Source organism: Scyliorhinus canicula, chromosome 11 (genome assembly GCF_902713615.1).
Source record: "Scyliorhinus canicula chromosome 11, sScyCan1.1, whole genome shotgun sequence".
Lineage (NCBI taxonomy): Eukaryota > Metazoa > Chordata > Chondrichthyes > Carcharhiniformes > Scyliorhinidae > Scyliorhinus > Scyliorhinus canicula.
The window spans coordinates 144,300,152-144,318,679 of NC_052156.1; the positions used below are offsets into that span (position 1 = coordinate 144,300,152).

Genomic DNA, 18,528 nt, shown 5'->3' on the forward strand with positions numbered 1-18,528 from the left:
CATGGTGGCGCAGTGGTTAGCATTGCTAACACACGGCACTGAAGACCCGGTTCAATCCCGGCCCCGGATCACTGTCTGTGTGGAGTTTGCACAGTCTTCTGTATCTGCGTGGGTCTCGCACCCACAACCCAAAGATATGCAGGGTAGGTGGTGTGGCCATGCTAAATTGTCCCTTAATTGGAAAAAAAGAAATGGGTACTCTAAATTTATTTTGAAAAACCTGTAACATGACCTGCCAACTCTTATACTCAATGTTACGGCCGATGAAGGCACGGTTGCCGTATGCCGCCTTGATCACCTTATCCACCTGCATTTCCACTGTCATGGATCTATGGGTCTGAATGCCCATTTCCCTCTGTATGTCAGTCCTCCTAAGGGTTCAGCCATTTACTGTGAGTTTGTACAGTTTCTCTCATAGATATTCACTGCAGTTGAGTATCTCCACTTTTATTTGTTCCTTGTCCCGTATTTGTCATTACTCTTAAGTTTTGAAATTTGCCTCCAAATTTTCTTCTTTACCTGCTTCACACAATTTGGTGGCATATTTCTAATCAAATAGATTCTGTCTTTTGGAGTAGTGTGTCCAGTTCTGCATACTGCATTGACCATGGAAGGAGGACAACATTGATTGACTTTGACAAAGAGGGGTGGCGCAGTGGTTAGCACTGCTGTCTACGGCACTGAGGACCCGGGTTTGATCTCGGCCCCTGGTCACTGTCTGTGTGGAGTTTACATATTCTCCCTGTGTCTGCGTGGGTTTCACCCCCACAACCCAAAGATGTGCAGGGTAGGTGGATTGGCCACACTAAATTGCCCCTTAATTGGAAAAATAATTGGTTGCATAGATTCATTGACTGGATTTTTACAGACCAAATTACTTTAAGCTCATTCTTCCCATCTACCGTCCCACCCCCAGGCACTGGTTTAAACTACCTGCAAGAACAATGGGCATTAGTTCAGTTTGTAAAATGTTTAATTTGACAGGACGTTAAACAGACAGAATACTGTGATAGTTAACTGGCCGAAATTCTCCAGCTTTTGCGATTCACTTTTTCCGCACCACACTAGCAGGTTTTTCCTCAGTGTAGCAGTTTCAATGGGAAATCCCATTGACAAGCGTGGGGAAGATAGAATCCCACCACCAGCGAATGCCATGCTGTTGAGAAACATGCGCCTGGGGGATCGGAGGTCCAGCCTACTGTCTGTGTGGCGTTTGTACATTCTCCCCATGTCTACATGGGTTTTCTCCATGAACATGGGTTTCCTCCCACAGTCCAAAGATATGCAAGTTAGGTGGGTTATGGGAATAGGGCGGAGGTGTGGGCCCAGGTAAGATGCTCTTTCAGAGGGTTGGTGCAGACTCGTTGAGCTGAATGGTTCTCTTCTGCACTGTGGATATTCTATATTGTACTCTATTCTATTCTGTTATCATTACTCAATCAAATTCCATCCCCGCATCCTACTGCAGACAGACCATGACCTTTTCTTGGGGCTTTATTGAACGGAAGCTTTTTTTAGGCATATGCCTTTTTGTGCCATTTTTGCTCGTTATTGGCAGTCCACCAGTTCTGCACATCTCTTTCTCCATAAGCTCCCACATATTGATGTTCTCACACCTGGGGCCAGCTGTAATTTCTCGATGAGCTGAGACTTTCCCTCTTCTCAATCTTGTCCTGCTAGCCTCAACCTTTAAAGAACTCCCCTAGCGTTCGTGATCACTGGGAAGTTCTTGCCAGTGCCAACAGTGAGATCCTGCTTTATATGGCAAGGCCCTCCTTACTGCTTCCATACCGTGGGTGTGCCCCAGAATGTTGCCATTCTCCAGGATTTATCTGAACCACTCCCTCGGCAACAAGGGACAAGGTAACAATTTTCTTCTACCACCCAAAACAGTTGTACTTTTTCAGCATTGAGGGGAATAAAATCCTTTCCAGTTTGAGTCTTCTCTGCAAAAGTATTGTACATTGCAGAAGCTTATAAACATAGTTTCTGCAAACATTACTTGAGGTTTTCCCAAAGGTTTTGATCCGTTTCCACTTGGTTGATGTGGTGGATGGAGGAAAGTATAGAATCTTGGAATGATACTTCACAAAAGAAGGCCATTTTCCCCATTGTGGCTATGCCGGTTCTTTGAAAGAGCTGTCCAATTTGCCCATTCAACTGTCCTTTCCCCATAGCCTTACAAATGTTATCCCTTTAAGTATTTAGGGGCATCACAGTAGCACAGTGGTTAGCACAGTTGCACAATGGTGACTTGGAATAGTTGCTCTTGCATGCCATTTGAGGGCACAAGTCCCATTCAAAGACTTGCAATTTTATTCTTTGGGATATTAGACATTAAAGTGGAACAAGTTTGGGAAAAGGTAATACTTGAAGAAAATAGTTGCAGAAGATTACTTTCAATTTATGAATTCTGAATATATCTATTTTTTTTGTTGCAGTTTGTAATGAGGTAGACCAGTGGCCAGCACCAGTCCCTGGAAAATTGCTCAGCCTGCCTGTGATGGGGGTGGTCATTCAGGTACGAATGGGCAGAAATTTCAAATGCGTGGGATGTTTGGAGTTTTGTTGAGAAGAAAACCAGATGCCTCGCTGTCGTTTGGGACATAAAACTCAGTTAAAGAGTTGTTGTGGAATAAGTAGACTGCAAATCATGTAATTTCTTCTTCCCCGAGACGTGAAACAGATTCCATTTTTCTCGGGTGAAATTGAACTCCAGAGTTGAAAGAATATTATTTTAACCCAGCTTCCCTGCTGGGACCCTGTATATAGAAACTTCTTTAGGAATTTACATTGGCCTATATTGCAGCATTTCTAATATCTCTTCTTTCTCCTCTTTGCCATTTGCAAACTCAGATTTAGAGCCATCCTCTCGGTGCAGTTGTTTAGATACCGCACACTGCCCACAAGATCACGAATCTGTATCCTCTGCTCTGACCATTTGATGTTGTTTCCAACTTGACTAAATAGTGCTTGGCTCCTTGTCAGAGATTCAGTGTTTTCGTTATCTGTTTTGTAATACAACATGGCAGTCAGAATTTGTTGGTATAAGATGCTCAAGAAGAATATCTGAGTATAGCATAGACTTTCATAGAGTCTATGCTATACTCAGATCCACATAATATTCCTGGATTAAAGGTGTAGTCCAAACTTCTATTTCAATAAGGAGATACTCTGGGCGTTAAATAAATGCATCAAATTTATAATGTGGCTGCTTGCCAATACTATCAATCCTATTCTGTGTTTAACTTACCCTCATCAGTGTACTGTCCTGTAAATCAAGTGTAAAAGATAAAATACTGCAATGAATCCTTTTTAAATTGGGGATTTTGTGAACATTTGGGAGGGCAAGTAGAAATACTTGTGCGGAAAAAGAGAACTGAAGGACATAACAATATTGAACAATGAGATTTTCCTTGTGATTACAGATCGGTGAACTTGTTTAAAAGTTTCCAATTATGGGCGGTGCAGTGGTTAGCACTGCTGCCTCAGGGCGCCGAGGTCCCAGGTTTGATCCTGGCCAAGGGCCACTGTCCGTGTGGAGTTTGCACATTCTCCACGGGTTTGCGTGGGGTTCACCCCCACAACCCAAAAGATGTGCAGTTTAGGTGGATTGGCCATGCCAAATTGCCCCTTAATTGGAAAAAATGAATTGGGTACTCTAAATTTATTTTTAAGAAAAGTTTCCAATTATAAATTTGAAAACTTTTGTAAATCCTTGGTTTTATACATAGCCACAATTGTACGGTGCTCGGACAGGCGCGTACATGACCCAGAAGCATGTAAAATCGCGGGAGAAGATGCTGGGTGCATGTCCCAACGTCATTGCACACAATCATGATATTTCCATTGGCCTGCATGCATGATAGTTGCAATTAAGCGGCAATTAAACCCATTAAGGAGCCAATTGAAAGTTATTTCATGTCGTCCGTCTACTTTTCTGGTTAGCAGGTGGACTGAGTGGCCAGTCAGCCTTTATGTTTGAGCTACATCCTTGATCTAGGGCAGAGTGCTTTGACAGAGCTGAAATAAAATAAAAAAGCTGTCTAGGGACTGAGGTTTGTTTTTGAAGGTGCTGCTAACGACTACGTTTGCTGTATTTCTTCATTGGGATTTCATTTGTAGAGGTCTGCAGCTTCCTGTGATAACTCCACTGTAGCTGCCTGCCTTGATGGAGCCTATTAAAAGTGCTGGCCCATATCCTCCCTTAGCTTGGTGCTCACCCCCCTTGGCAGCGTTGAATCTTTTTCTGTGTGTTTCAACCTGGCTGCCTGTTAATTGGCCAGCCAACGTAAAATTATGTTCCAGGGCCGCTCACGGCCAGAAGTGCATTTAGCATTCGCTTCCGAGCTTGCCAAGTGCATGCGGCCAATGGGCCCAAAATTCAGGCCCATAACCTTTAATTCTAGATTTTTATAATGCGTTTAGAGCTGCTTCCTTTTTCGGCCTTAATCTTCACGTTTTCGACTCATTCTTAGGTGCGGATTCCATCGAGGAAAGACAAACTTGGAACAAGCCCTCTCAAACAGGCAAACCAGGAGGTATGACAGAAAATGCACATTATTCTTACAAGCATGATGTCTAGATGTTTTTAATGGGTATTGGAAGCTGTTTTTATCGTAAATCTATTAAAATTGTTTACCATGCAGGCTAAGTAGAAACTGAAGATTAGCAAGTGTAGCACTAAATGGATCAATGACAGAACAAGAAGTTGCCTGTATCACAGGAGCATCATCAAACAAAATTTTATGCTGAACCACACAGGACAGGTGACCAAAAGTTTTGTCAGAGATTCAGGTTTGAGATGTCTTAAAGGAAGAAACATAATTTGAGTGACAGCGAGGTTTAGTGAGGGAATTCCAGAGCTTCGGGCCTAGACAACTGAAAGAATGGCTGCTATCAATGGAATGAAGGAAATGGGAGATGTGCAAGAGGTCAGAGAAAGATAAAGATTTCATGGTTTTTAACATTTTCATGAGTATTGTGAATTTGGATCCAGGAATTTACTTCAATCAACACATGATTCTAGGACTGGAGAGCACCATTTATAGTTAAGGATGTCAATCAGAAAGGGGCTGAGAATGCTGGAGCAGATTACTTGTGGAGTCATGGAATAGAAAACCGTGGCAGATTTTGTTTTCCCGAGTATTGTTGTTCAAATTTTAATATATTTAAAAATAAATTTAGAGGACCCAATTATTCTTTTTCCAATTAAGGGCCAATTCGCCTACCCTGCACATCTTTGGGTTGTGGGGTGAGACCCACGCGGACACGGGAAGAATGATCAAACTCCACACAGACAGTGACCAGGGGCTGGGATCGAACCCGGGTACTCGGCGCTGAGGTAGCAGTGCTAACCACTGTGCTGCCCTAAATTTTAATATTTTTACATTTTGTGGTGATCCACCACTGTGTAATTGTGTGTGTGCCTGTATTAGGGGATGTACAGCAGTACCTGTGCTACAGGTTCGCCGGTAGCCCTGGCCGGCTAGCTCCGCCCACAGGGAGCCGTATAAATATGTATGAGTTCTCCTGAGCTGCCATTCTACCAGCTGCAGTCGGAGGATAAACATCTAACTGTAATAAAGCCTCTCTTGTACCGATTCGAGTCTTTAAGTGCAATTGACAGCGCATCAGTTGATTACAGTTAGATTTTCCGCATCATGGACATCAGGATAAAACCAGATCGCTTGCAGCTGGATCCGCAATCGCCAGAAAAGACTTTAATCACTGGCTGGCTTTCTTCGAGGCCTATATCAACTCAGCGAATCCCGAACCGACAGAAGCTCAGAAAATTAAACTTCTCTACTCAAGGTTGAGCTCCAGCGTGTTCCCGCTGATACAGGACGCGCCGAATTACGCAGGTGCCATGGAACTCCTTAAAGTAAATTACGTCCAGAAGACGAACACTGAGTTTGCAAGGCATGTACTAGCCACTCGCGTACAACTACCTGGTGAGTCGATTGAAGACTTCTGGTGGGCCCTTATCCCTCTAGTACGGGACTGTGACTGTCAGGCCGTCACGGCCACGGAACATTCCAATCTCCTCATGCGTGATGCATTCGTGATGGGGATTGCATCGGACCCAATCCGGCAACGACTGCTGGAAGGGGCCGCCTTCGACCTGACGGCGACAAAAACTTTAGCGCGCTCCATGACGGTCGCTTCTCGTAATGTACAGTCCTACCCCGCTCGCCGCACGGCTCACCCATCCTACCCCGCAACCAACCCCCCCCTCCCCCCCGGACATGGGCCGCTCCCGCACAATATGCCTGCGCTGCTCGCCACACTCTGGGGGTCCCCGCTGCTACTTCTGCGGCCAACAGAAGCACCCTCGCCAGCGCTGCCTGGCCCGCGCCGCCACCTGTAAATACTGTGGCAAAAAGGGCCACTTTGCGGCGGTGTGTCAGGCCCGCGCAGTTGTCGCTATCGCGCCCGACTTCTCTCCCTTCCCTCAGCCGATCGCACAATGGGCGCCACCATCCTCTGCTCCCGGGGCCACGTGCGACCAATGGGCGCCGCCATATTCTCCCCCCAGGTCCACGTGCGGCCCATGGGTGCCGCGATCTTGCACCGCCCCCACAACGTGCGCACCATGGGTGCCGTCATCTCCCCCCCCCCCCCCCCAAGGTCCACGTGCGGCCAGTGGGCGCCGCCATCTTGCCCCGCCCCCACAACGTGCGCACCATGGGCGCCGCCATCTTGCCCCGCACCCGCAACGTGCGCTGCATGGGTGCCGCCATCATCTTCCCCCACAGGTACTTTGGACGCCGCCATTTTGTCCTCCCCTCGGGACTGGACTGCAGGACCCGGGTCGCTGCCACTCCTCGTCGGACTCCTCGGACGATCGCCCGTTTCTCGCCTCCGTGACGCTGGACCAGTCCCGTCCTCGCAACCTGGCTACCGCTTCGACGACGGTGCTAATCAACGGCCACGCAACCTCCTGCCTACTAGACTCCGGGAGCACCGATAGCTTCATTCACCCGGACACGGTAAGGCGCTGCTCCCTCGCGGTCCATCCCGCCAACCAGCGGATCTCCCTGGCTTCCGGATCCCACTCTGTCCCGATCCGGGGGTTCTGTATGGTCAACCTCACCGTACAGTGCGTTGAATTCAGCGGTTTCCGCCTGTACGTTTTCCCCAACCTCTGTGCTACACTATTACTGGGCCTGGATTTCCAATGTAACCTCCAGAGTCTCACCCTCAAATTCGGCGGGCCCCTACCCCCACTCACCGTTTGCGGCCTCACGACCCTCAAGGTTGACCCTCCATCCCTCTTTGCCAATCTGACTGCAGATTGCAAGCCCGTCGCCACCAGGAGCAGACGGTACAGCACCCAGGACAAGACCTTCATAGGTCCGAAGTCCAGCGGCTGCTTCGGGAGGGTATTATCGAGGCCAGCAACAGCCCCTGGAGAGCCCAAGTGGTGGTGGTTAAAACTGGGGAGAAACACAGGATGGTCGTGGACTACAGCCAGACCATCAATCGGTACATGCAGCTCGACGCGTACCCCCTCCCTCGCATATCTGATATGGTCAATCAGATTGCACAGTACCGGGTCTTCTCAACGATTGACCTTAAATCTGCATACCACCAGCTCCCGATCTGCAAATCGGACAGTCCCTACACTGCCTTTAAGGCGGACGGCCGCCTCTATCAATTTCTTAGGGTTCCCTTCAGCGTCACTAACAGGGTCTTGGTATTTCAAAGAGAAATGGACCGAATGGTTGACCGCTACAGACTGCGGGCCACGTTTCCGTACTTAGATAATGTCACCATCTGCGGCCATGACCAGCAGGACCACGACGCCAACCGTGCCAAATTTCACCACACCGCATCTCTCCTCAACCTCACTTACAACAAGGAGAAGTGCGTGTTCAGCACTAACCGCTTGGCCATCCTCGGCTACGTAGTCCAAAACGGACTCCTGGGGCCCGATCCCGACCGCATGCGCCCCCTCATGGAGCTCCCCCTTCCCCACTGCCCCAAGGCCCTAAGACGCTGCCTGGGGTTCCTCTCCTACTACGCCCAGTGGGTCCCACAATACGCGGACAAGGCCCGCCCGCTGATGCAGTCCACTCAATTTCCCCTCACGGCCGAGGCACAACATGCTTTCGCCCGTATTCGCTCAGACATAGCCAAGGCCGGGATGCGTGCAGTAGACGAGACACTGCCCTTTCAAGTAGAGAGCGACGCTTCAGATGTCGCCCTTGCCGCCACTCTAAGCCAGGCAGGCAGACCTGTGGCATTCTTTTCCCGCACCCTCCATGCCTCCGAAATTCGACATTCGTCTGTTGAAAAGGAGGCCCAGTCAATCTTTGAAGCTGTGCGGCACTGGAGGCATTACCTGGCCGGCAGGAGATTCAGTCTCCTCACTGACCAACGGTTGGTAGCCTTCATGTTTAACAACACGCAGCGGGGCAGGATCAAAAACGATAAAACCTTGAGGTGGAGAATCGAGCTCTCCACCTATAATTACGAGATCTTGTATTGCCCCGGCAAGCTCAACGAGCCCCCAGACGCCCTCTCCCGAGGTACATGTGCCAGCGCACAAGTGGACCAGCTCCATGCCCTGCATGACAGCCTTTGCCATCCGGGGGTCACTCGGTTGTACCACCTAGTCAAAGCCCGCAATCTGCCCTACTCTGTCGAGGAAGTACGGACAGTCATCAGAGACTGCCAGGTCTGTGCGGAGTGCAAGCCGCACTTCTACTGGCCAGACCGCGCGCGCCTGGTGAAAGCGTCCCGCCCCTTTGAACGCCTCAGTGTGGATTTCAAAGGGCCCCTCCCCTCCACCGACCGCAACACGTATATCCGTAGTGTGGTCGATGAATTCGCTAGGTTCCCATTCGCCATCCCATGCCCGGATATGACGTCTGCCACCGTCATCAAGGCCCTCGATTCCATATTCGCTCTGTTCGGTTTCCCCAACTATATCCACAGTGATAGGGGACCCTCATTCATGAGCGATGAGCTGCGTCAGTTCCCGCTCAGCAGGGCTATCGCCTCCAGCAGGACGACCAGCTACAACCCCCGGGGAAACATGCAGGTAGAGAGGGAGAACGGGACGGTTTGGAGGGCCGTCCAGCTGGCTCCTACGGTCCAGAAACCTCCCAGCCGCTCGCTGGCAGCAGGTCCTCCCGGATGCATTGCACTTCATCCGGTCCGGTCTCTACTGTGCACTGCCACGAATAACACGCCCCATGAACGTGTTTTTACCTTCTCTAGGAAGTCTACATTCGGGGTGTCGCTCCCGACTTGGCTCTCAGCTCCAGGGCCGGTTCTACTGCGTAGGCATGTCCGACTCCACAAGGCGGACCCCTTGGTGGACAGGGTACGCCTGCTCCACGCAAACCCCCAGTATGCCTACGTGGAGTTCCCCGACGGCTGCCAGGATACGGTCTCGCTCAGGGAAATGGCTCCCTCGGGTGCCAATCCCACTCCCACACACTTCCCCACCCACGCGCCACCCTCCTCTCCCCGGCGCTCCCAGCATCTGCCCCACCAGGTCCATCCCTCGTTCCCCTGCCCACGCTAGAGGACAAGGAAGATTTTGGCACGCTCCCGGAGTCATCCAGCCACTGGCCAGCACCAACACCGCCAGCACCAACACTGCCAGCACCGATGCCGACACCGCCTGTACAGATGTCGCCACCACTGTTGCGTCGCTCCCAACGAACCATCAGACCACCGGACAGACTTAACCTCTGACGGGCACTGGGTTGCAAAATGGACACTTAAATTTTTTTCCCCCTCCCCTCTGTAAATAATTCACGGATTCTGTATATAGTTCCACGTCACCCCCGCCAAACTCATTTTTAACAGGGGGTGAATATGGTGATCCACCACTGTGTAATTGTGTGTGTGTGCCTGTATTAGGGGATGTACAGCAGTGCCTGTACTACAGGTTCGCCGGTAGCCCCGGCCGGCTAGCTCCGCCCACAGGGAGCCGTATAAATATGTATGAGTTCTCCTGAGCTGCCATTCTACCAGCTGCAGTCGGAGGATAAACATCTAATTGTAATAAAGCCTCTCTTGTACTGATTTGAGTCTTTAAGTGCAATTGATAGCGCATCACATTTAACACCCATAAAATTACAAAACAAAACAAAATAAATCCAACACCAACATGACAGATTTTAAAAGGAATGAATGAATTCCAATACGCAAAGGAGATCAGACTCGTTAACGATAAAACCATGGTTTAAAAAAAAGAGAGAAAGTTTGGCTAGATGGACCAAAGATCTCGTGTATATATTAAGGTGTTGCTATGAATAGTAGTTTGAGAGTAATGTTTTGAATTCTTTCCTGGATGTTGAACCTAGATTTTACAGTGTCTAAGATACTATATTATAAAAGACATTGCATGTGGTGTGGGATATTGTACCTCAATTGCATTAGAGATACTATACCGATCTGTAATTTTATTTGATCCTTGTCCATAATTTTAAAAGTATATATATTGAAATTGAAAAGCTTTATTTATTTTCCCTCAGAATCTGTTGCCAGCGCCAATGGTCATTCCCACAGTAAATGAGTTGGATCTTTTCGGGTAAGCTATTTCAGAGCCGCATATGGACTTAAGTGAACATGACTTGAGTCTAGTGACATGATTGTGATGCTGCAATATTAATATTCAAATATCTTTATAATGTTGATGACAAGAATGTGTTTTTAAAAAAATAAAATAATTTTTATTGAAATTTTTGAAAAATGTATAACAACAGAACAATAATAATAACAATAATAAGCACCCCCCCGGACCCGTAGCAACGCATATAACGAACCCCCCCCCCACCCCCCAAACCCAATGAACAATAAAATAAATTATAAATAAATTAAATTAACATAAACAATGCCCCCCTGAAACCCCCCCCCCAATTCCCCCCGGGTTGCTGCTGCTGCTGACCTAGTTCCCTATCGTTGAGCCAGAAAGTCGAGGAAAGGCTGCCACCGCCTAAAGAACCCTTGTACCGACCCTCTCAGGGCGAATTTGACCTTCTCCAGCTTAATGAATCCCGCCATGTCATTGATCCAGGTCTCCACGCTTGGGGGTCTATGACAAGAATGTGTTGATGACCTTTTTTTTAAAAATAAAAATAAAAAAGATTAATCTACAATTATTTATTCTCTTTTGGGATGCTAAGCTGTAACATATCAACTGTGTTTAAGAATTCAGAGATGTGATGAGGTGGATGGGGTGGGATTGAGGGTACCATGGATTTGTTAGATCCAATGGCCTTTATTTGGCCTTATTTAAAATAAGGTTCAATTTTTATGCTCCATTTCATTCTGTTTCACTGATTAATTCTTCGTGTGTCAGGTGTTTCCAATCTATTCTGATCCATATTCAAATGCTTTGGGAGCTAATGTTACTTGGAGAACCGCTGATTGTTATGGCAACATCCCCAAAGATTTCTTCAGATACTGTGCTGGCATTGACCAGGTGAGTAGAGAACTATATGTAGTAAATCCCTCATGGCTCAAGTCACATTTTTACGATACCTTATATATTGAACTTCAGCTTCTGAGAGCTGAATTCATTGACTGGAAATAACATTTAGCAACCAATTAGTTGGGTCAAAGTGTATACAAGATTATCTTGGGCAGATACTTGCCCTTCAAGAGATCTAAGCTAGTTGATTCTACAATCATGAAACTGCTTCCTTGTTAAAGTCATGTCATCTGCACCAGCCCTTTTTAGTTTATATTATGTTCTGCTAATGCCCCTGACTGATCATCAACTTCTTTGAAAAAGGGAGGCAAAACAAAGCCAGAAAGCCACAAAATCATCACCCTTGCTTCAGTTCCTATTGTGGAATTCAATGCAGAAAATGAAATTGATGAACTGAAATAAACTTGATGATCATCAGTACATGAATTAACTTAGTTAAAGAAGACAGTGCGTGTCCAGAAGGAGATCCTGTCTGACCAACTGCCACAATAACTTGGGGAGTTAAAGGGTGATGCAACACAGAAGACCATTCACTCCAATTAGTGCCTTTTCCCTATAGCTCTGCAGATTTTTCCCCTTCAAATATTTGTCCAATTCATTGTTGAATGTTATTGAATCTGCCTCCACCACCTTTTAGAGAGTGCATTCCTGATTTTAAGTTACCTGTTGTATTCATGTTGCCTCTTGTTCATTGCCAATTACCGTAAATCTATGTACCTTGATTTGTTGCCTGTCTGTGTGTTCTCTGTTGTAGTTGTATTGCACCCTTGAGATACTGCTGTGACTATCGGCCTTATTTCACCATCCACGATACTGAATTTAAAGAGTATACAACGCGAACGCAGGCACCGTAAGTTAAAACATAAATAATTTTTACTGTGTTTATTAAAGTGGTAGGATGGATGGAGTCTTGGAGTTGAAATGAAACTTCCCAATTGTTGTAACTTCCAACAGTGAAAGAACTTTGCTGCCCTCTAGCTGAGTATGATAAGAGGTAAGTTACAGTGCTCATGAAGAAGGCAAATTGATGGCCCTTGCCTAAGTATCAGCTATGGCTCAGTTGGTAGCACCCATGCTTCTGATTCAGACGGGTGAGTTCAACACACTGATGACTTGAGCATAGAAATTGAGGCTGACACTTTAAAAAAAATTTAAAGTCCCCAATTCTTCTTTTCCAATTAAGGAGCAATTTAGCGTGGCCAATTCACCTGCCCTGCACATTCTTTTGGGTTGTGGGGGTAAGACCCACGCTGGCATGGGGAGAATGTGCAAACGTCACACGTCAGTGACCCAGCGCCGGGAACGTGTGCAGGTCCTCGGAGCCATGAGGCAGCAGTGCTAACCACTGCGCCACTGTGCTGCCCAGAAGCTGACACTTGAGTGTGGTACTGAGGAAGTGCTACATTGTTAGAGGTGTTGACTTTTGGATACAACACTAAAGGTGCGATCTACCAGCCAGGTCACCCCAATGGGCGCGTGACATGGCCGGTAGATGCGGGTGACGCCTCCCGCGGGCTTCCTCACAACCACGACGCCTCACGGAATCTACACAAGTCCCGCGAGGGATCGGGGTCAGGAACCTGCCCACAATGGGTGGGACCAAGCCGCGCTCACGCAAGTATGCCGTACACCTAGAGGTCTACTTACCCAGTATCTACTGGCCTTCCGGGATCTACCGGGTTCTACCGGCCTCCCCAGGGAGATAGCAGCCGGGCGATGTTCAGTACTGTCCACACAAACGTGAACTAGGCGGAACAGCACCCCAGGGGTCTCGCAGGCCATCTGAGGCCCCTGGGTAGCTAGGGATAGGGCGCAGTGAACCCTGGACCTCCCCCTGGAATGCTGGCACCGTGGGATTGCCACCCTGGCACTGCCAAGCTGGCAGAGCACTGCCAGAGTGGCAAAACAAGGGTGCCAGGGTGGACCTGCGAAGGATCAGGAGCCTGAGGGGCCATGCCCCTGAAAGGAGGGTGGAGGGGGATATGACGGTTGGGGGGGGGGGGGGGGCTTAGGGCAGGTAAGATGGGGCCTCTGGGAGGTTGGGGGGCTGACAAGTGGGGGTCCTGGAAGAGGGGGGTCTGAAGAGGGGAGGCTCCCAGAGACCCAAAGCGGGGTGTCCTCCCTTGGGTGTTGTGGGGATAATGCCCACAGAAAAACACATGGCAAATTTTCACATTACGAGGTGCACAAACAGCAAAAAGATTAATGATCAGATCGTCTGTTTTTAGTGATGTTGATTGGAGAATAAATAATGGCAAAGACGCCAAAGTAATATGAGATGAATATTTTTTGTGGAACAGGAGCCATGTCTTGGGGCAATCTGCTTCCACCTCCATCACATTATTTGCCTTGTGGCCTCCTTTTTAACCTCCGCAGGTAAAGGTTACCCTCCTCCTCTGTACATCTTTGTCGGTGCTGCATCCAAGAACATGTGTACCTCTTCCACTGTCCCTGTGCCATTGCTTGTCAGCCAAGGGTACTGCACACTCTCAATGTAGGTTATGTATGTGGAGGCTACATGTGTTACTCCACAAAAATTACTCTAGGGCTAAATGTGCAGGTGTCCATTTTAGCACCTCCAAACACACTTAAATAATGGTAATTATCAATTGGCATGCAAATTATGGCATGCCACATTAGCACAGCACCCATTGACTGCCTGTTATGCCACCCTTTCCCCAAAATAATCCCCAAGTCTAAAGCTGTCATACTGAAATTATGGGCCTTAATTTCCAAGCTCCCCACCTCGGATTGGATGGTACCCAAAGTTGCGCTGGGGAAGCCCCTTCGCACGTTCCTAGGTAAAGTTCCATGTCAATTACCCTACGCTAGGAACCATCCGAAAATGCAATTTTAAAACACAAACTTCCGATTGTTCTGACTGGATTACATCAGTAGGCCCAGAAAACATTAGAAAGATTAAAACACTTCTAACCTTTGAGTAATTGTTGCACAGGCCCAAACTAATTCCCCACATGACTCCCATCATGCACTGCAAGGGGGAGCGGGAGGGGGGGGGTGGAGGTTCTGTTTTTACTTTTCCGTATTGGGATGGCTGATAAAAATGGAGCCCTTTTTTGTTTTTTGAAAACATGTTGCTGTCAGGGTGGGTTCAATGCCAGTGTGACATATTGGGACCCTTGAGATTTTTTTTTCCAGAATTTCTCACAATACGGTGGAGAAAGCTGCGATTGGGCTTTTCCTGCCCGCTGCAACACTCTGCATTAAAAACAGAACCTTCCACCCATGGTGTGGGTTATTTTCATTACTACTTGTATTCTGTATCGATTTGGGTGTTGTGATTTATTTTGACTAGGCCAAATGTTACCCTGGGAGTGACCAATCCTTTCTTCATCAAAACATTTCAGCACTGGCCACACATTATTCGTATTGGAGAAGTTAGGATGTCAGGTAAGGAACAAGCATAACTTATTGTCATCAGACACAGACTCTGCACAAATTCAACCCTGCACATACTTAAGAGAAGTGTTCGTGAAAAAGGGTTCAGAAAACCTTTTCCTATTTGAGGAAGACAAGCTGTGAACCACGTGTCATGTGCAAGAAATTTGATCATTAAATGCCAATTTTTTGGGATGATTTTGTAAGAACCTGGGCACTGAAGTAAGCCATTAGCCCCTCAGCCTTGTTCTAACGTTAACTTCGGTAGCAACCTTACAAAATGGGTAAGAATTGGAATGTAAAGAACATCTCAAAGCTACACAGAAACAGATAGTCAGATGAAGATAGAGTATTATTTGCCAAGCATTGCATTTGGCACTCCAGCAATACAAACACATGAATGGTACCTCAATCTTGTTCTGCCATTCAATTAAATCATGGCTGGTCTGAATTACATTGCCAACCTTGGCTCCAGATCCCGTGATATCCTTTCCGAACATATCAATCTCAGTTTTAAAAATTCCAATTGCTCTCCAACATCACTGCTTTTGGGAGAGTTTTCCAGAGTTCAACCATCCTTTTTGCAAAAACATACTTTCTGATTTCACTCCTGATGGTCATAGCTCTAATTTTAAGGTTATGCCTTCTTGTTCTAGGTTTTTGCACCAAAAAATGCCAATAAAAAGATTTTTTAAAATAAAAATGTTTGCACCAGGTGTGGTGATGTATTCGAGTCCATTGTGGAGCTAGGTTAGAGGTATGATTTAAGAGATTGTCGGACAGAACTGAGATATGATCTGAGCTCTTGGTACTAAAATAGATAAAAGAATAATTGAGATTTGAGCTGTCTTAGATCATAAGCATCGAGGGAGGGGAAACAATTGAAAATTAGATCCCAAAGAGATCCTGAAATTCAGTTTTTCCTGCAGTGGAGTGGAATCTTAAAAAATCAGCCTACGCTATTTGAACAATTTAAAAATGTTATCCTGTTTTGAATGAGCCATGTTTTTTTCTGTTAAATATTGAATAGTCCAAAACTTGTCTTTGGACCTTGCCACAAACCCCTTATCATCATCTCCATTCTATTCCCTTCCGTGGCCACTGTCTCAGGCTGAGACAGACTACTGGCAACCTAAGTGTACACAAACTGAGGTTCTGACCCCATATTCTCTCCCATCGAATATACCTCAGATTTCCAACGCAGTAATGTTATTTACTTCTGCCCCTTAAGCCACTTAATCTGTCCTCTTGTATCCTGGTGTTGCAAGTCTAGGAAGTGTAACTGCCTTGTGCCGTTTGTCCTACTTTTGAGTGAGCTGTGTCTTTCAATGTTGTTCTGTATATTCATAGAATCCTTACAATGCAGACGGAGGCCATTTGGCCCACCAGATCTTTACCAACCCTCCAAAAGAGCACCATATCTAGGCCCATACCCCTGCCCTATTCCCGTAACCCCGCCTAATCTGTACATTTTTGGACTGAAAGGGGAAACTGGAGCTCCTGGAGGAAACCCACGTAGACAAAGGGAGAACGTGCAAACTCCACACAAACAGTCACTCGAGGACGGAATTAAACCATGGACCCTGGCGCTGAGGGATAGCAATTCTAACCACTGAGCCACCGTAAACTTGTAATGTGATGTTGTGTACCACCTTTCTCATTGATATAACATCTAATCTCATTTAAATACCAGCTCCATATTTAATTGTTTCCTGAGTCACTTTGAACCAGAAAGTAACTTCAGAAATCTCATTGTGATTGTTTTTTCCCCAGGTGATTTACCCAAACAAATAAAGGTGAAGAAACTGATGAAGCTTAGGACACTAGACACAAAGCCAGGTAATGGAGGCCTGGCCTTTACCTTCTCAACTCATGCCTACAGCTTATTAGACTACAAAATGATTTATTTCTGTTGTCAGGAGTCTCTGAAAATTAAGGTAGAGTATCATTGCTGGACACTCAATTGGGACCGGTGAGGGGCTAGCAGCCACGCCGGATAAAACTCCCGCCTCCCACGACAAAAACGGCTGAGAATGGCTGGGTCCATGGCTATGTATGCGCACGGCGACGACCTGAAGCAGTCGCGCCATAAAACATGGCACTGGCCATGGATGGAACCGACCTGCCAAATACTGCCCTCCGCCACCAATCCCCCCAGTCCTCGCTGAAGCCCCCCAGCCAGCAGCACGGCTCCTGGCCAACTATGGCGGCGCTAGACACAGTCTGCAGCTGTCATGCCGGGTTCCCGACCATTGAGACCACATATCTCCGCAGGGTCGGGAACTCGGCCCATCGAGAGAAGGCTTTCCGATGACACACCAATGCCGTTACAACGGTGTGTGATGCGATGACGCCGTTTCAGAGGAGGCGGAGAATAGAAAGCGGCATGCTATTAGTTAAGCTTTTAGGAGATGCGGAAAACTTCAAGTAAAAACTTTATTAAGCCATTAAAAGACACGCATGACAAACTAGATAAGGTAACCCTATTCTGAGGTAAGTAACTGTTTTGATAACCTTAATGTAGAACATGAAAGATTTTAGTTACTGAGAAGAAAATATTCATTCATGGGATGTGGGCATTATTGGCAAGACTAGCATCAATTGGCCACCCTTTATTATCCTTGAGAGGGTGATGGTGAGCCGCCACCTTCAATACAACTGGGTCGATTGCCTAGACCATTTTAGAGGGCAGTTAAGAGTCAGCACATTACTGTGGATCTGGAGATCAGATTTTTAAAAAAAGGACATTAGTGATCCAGAAGGGGTTTTATGAAGATTTCCTAGTTTACATGGTTATCATTACCATTACTAGCTGTTTATTCCAGACTTATTTAATTAATTGAATTTAAATTCCCCAGGTACCATAGTGGGATTTGAACTAACGTCTGCAGATCATTAACCCAGGCCTCTGAATTACCAGTTCAGTACATAGCCATAAAGCTACTGTGTCCTCAATGACAATACAAAGTTATCTTTTGTGATTTGTGGTGACTTGGTGAGCCGATTGCACACCAACAGTGCAAATTATGTGGACAAAATCCATAAGAAAAAATGGACAAAAGAATGTGTAATGGGCAAAATGTCAACATGAAAATATTACAAAATGCAGCTACAGGAATTCCGAGTGTGCAAGTACCAAGTGAGCCCAGATGAAAGTTTTTAGGTATTTTATATCTTCTCAAAAAGCTATTTAAAACATATTTTCTCTCCTCTATAGGCATCTACACGTCTTACAAAACTTTTTTACACAAGGACAAGACACTTATTAAACGACTTTTAAAGGTAAATCATAATTGTTTTAATGTGAGACCATGTTAATAATCTTGGAATGTATCATTGATTCCTTTGATAAGATATGAGACCACAGGAACTTTATTTTCCCCCTATCCTGGAAGATACTGAGGTCAAAGGCGTTCCCATCATTATGTTGTAGAATCATGTGGCATAGCGCACAAGGAAGACATTCAGCCAGAAATACCTGTGCTAATTCTTTGAAAGAAGGCATATTCAATTTAAATTGTGACCCCCCCCCCCCCCCCCAGATATTCGAGTAATTCTCTTTTAAAATCTACCGTGGAATTAATTTCCATCATTGAATAGGACATTCTATGATAACCAGGGCAAAATTTGCATTTAATATCTGCCATGTATTTATGCCCACATAAAAATTTCCT

General features: G+C 46.5%; 1 protein-coding gene across 6 annotated transcripts in view; it reads left to right on the plus strand.

The window, feature by feature from the left end:
* Positions 1-18,528, plus strand: part of dennd6b (DENN/MADD domain containing 6B) — an 88,189-nt gene that overhangs the window by 39,725 nt on the left and 29,936 nt on the right. For all 6 annotated transcript variants that reach the window (XR_005462323.1, XR_005462322.1, XM_038811629.1 and 3 more), the window contains exons 7-14: positions 2,442-2,521; positions 4,479-4,541; positions 10,497-10,552; positions 11,324-11,446; positions 12,210-12,305; positions 14,772-14,866; positions 16,628-16,693; positions 18,072-18,136. Coding sequence is in view for 4 of the 6 variants with exons in the window: in XM_038811629.1 (XP_038667557.1) it covers positions 2,442-2,521; positions 4,479-4,541; positions 10,497-10,552; positions 11,324-11,446; positions 12,210-12,305; positions 14,772-14,866; positions 16,628-16,693; positions 18,072-18,136 (644 nt within the window). In the remaining 2 variants the exon portion in view is untranslated. The remainder of the gene's footprint in view (positions 1-2,441; positions 2,522-4,478; positions 4,542-10,496; positions 10,553-11,323; positions 11,447-12,209; positions 12,306-14,771; positions 14,867-16,627; positions 16,694-18,071; positions 18,137-18,528) is intronic.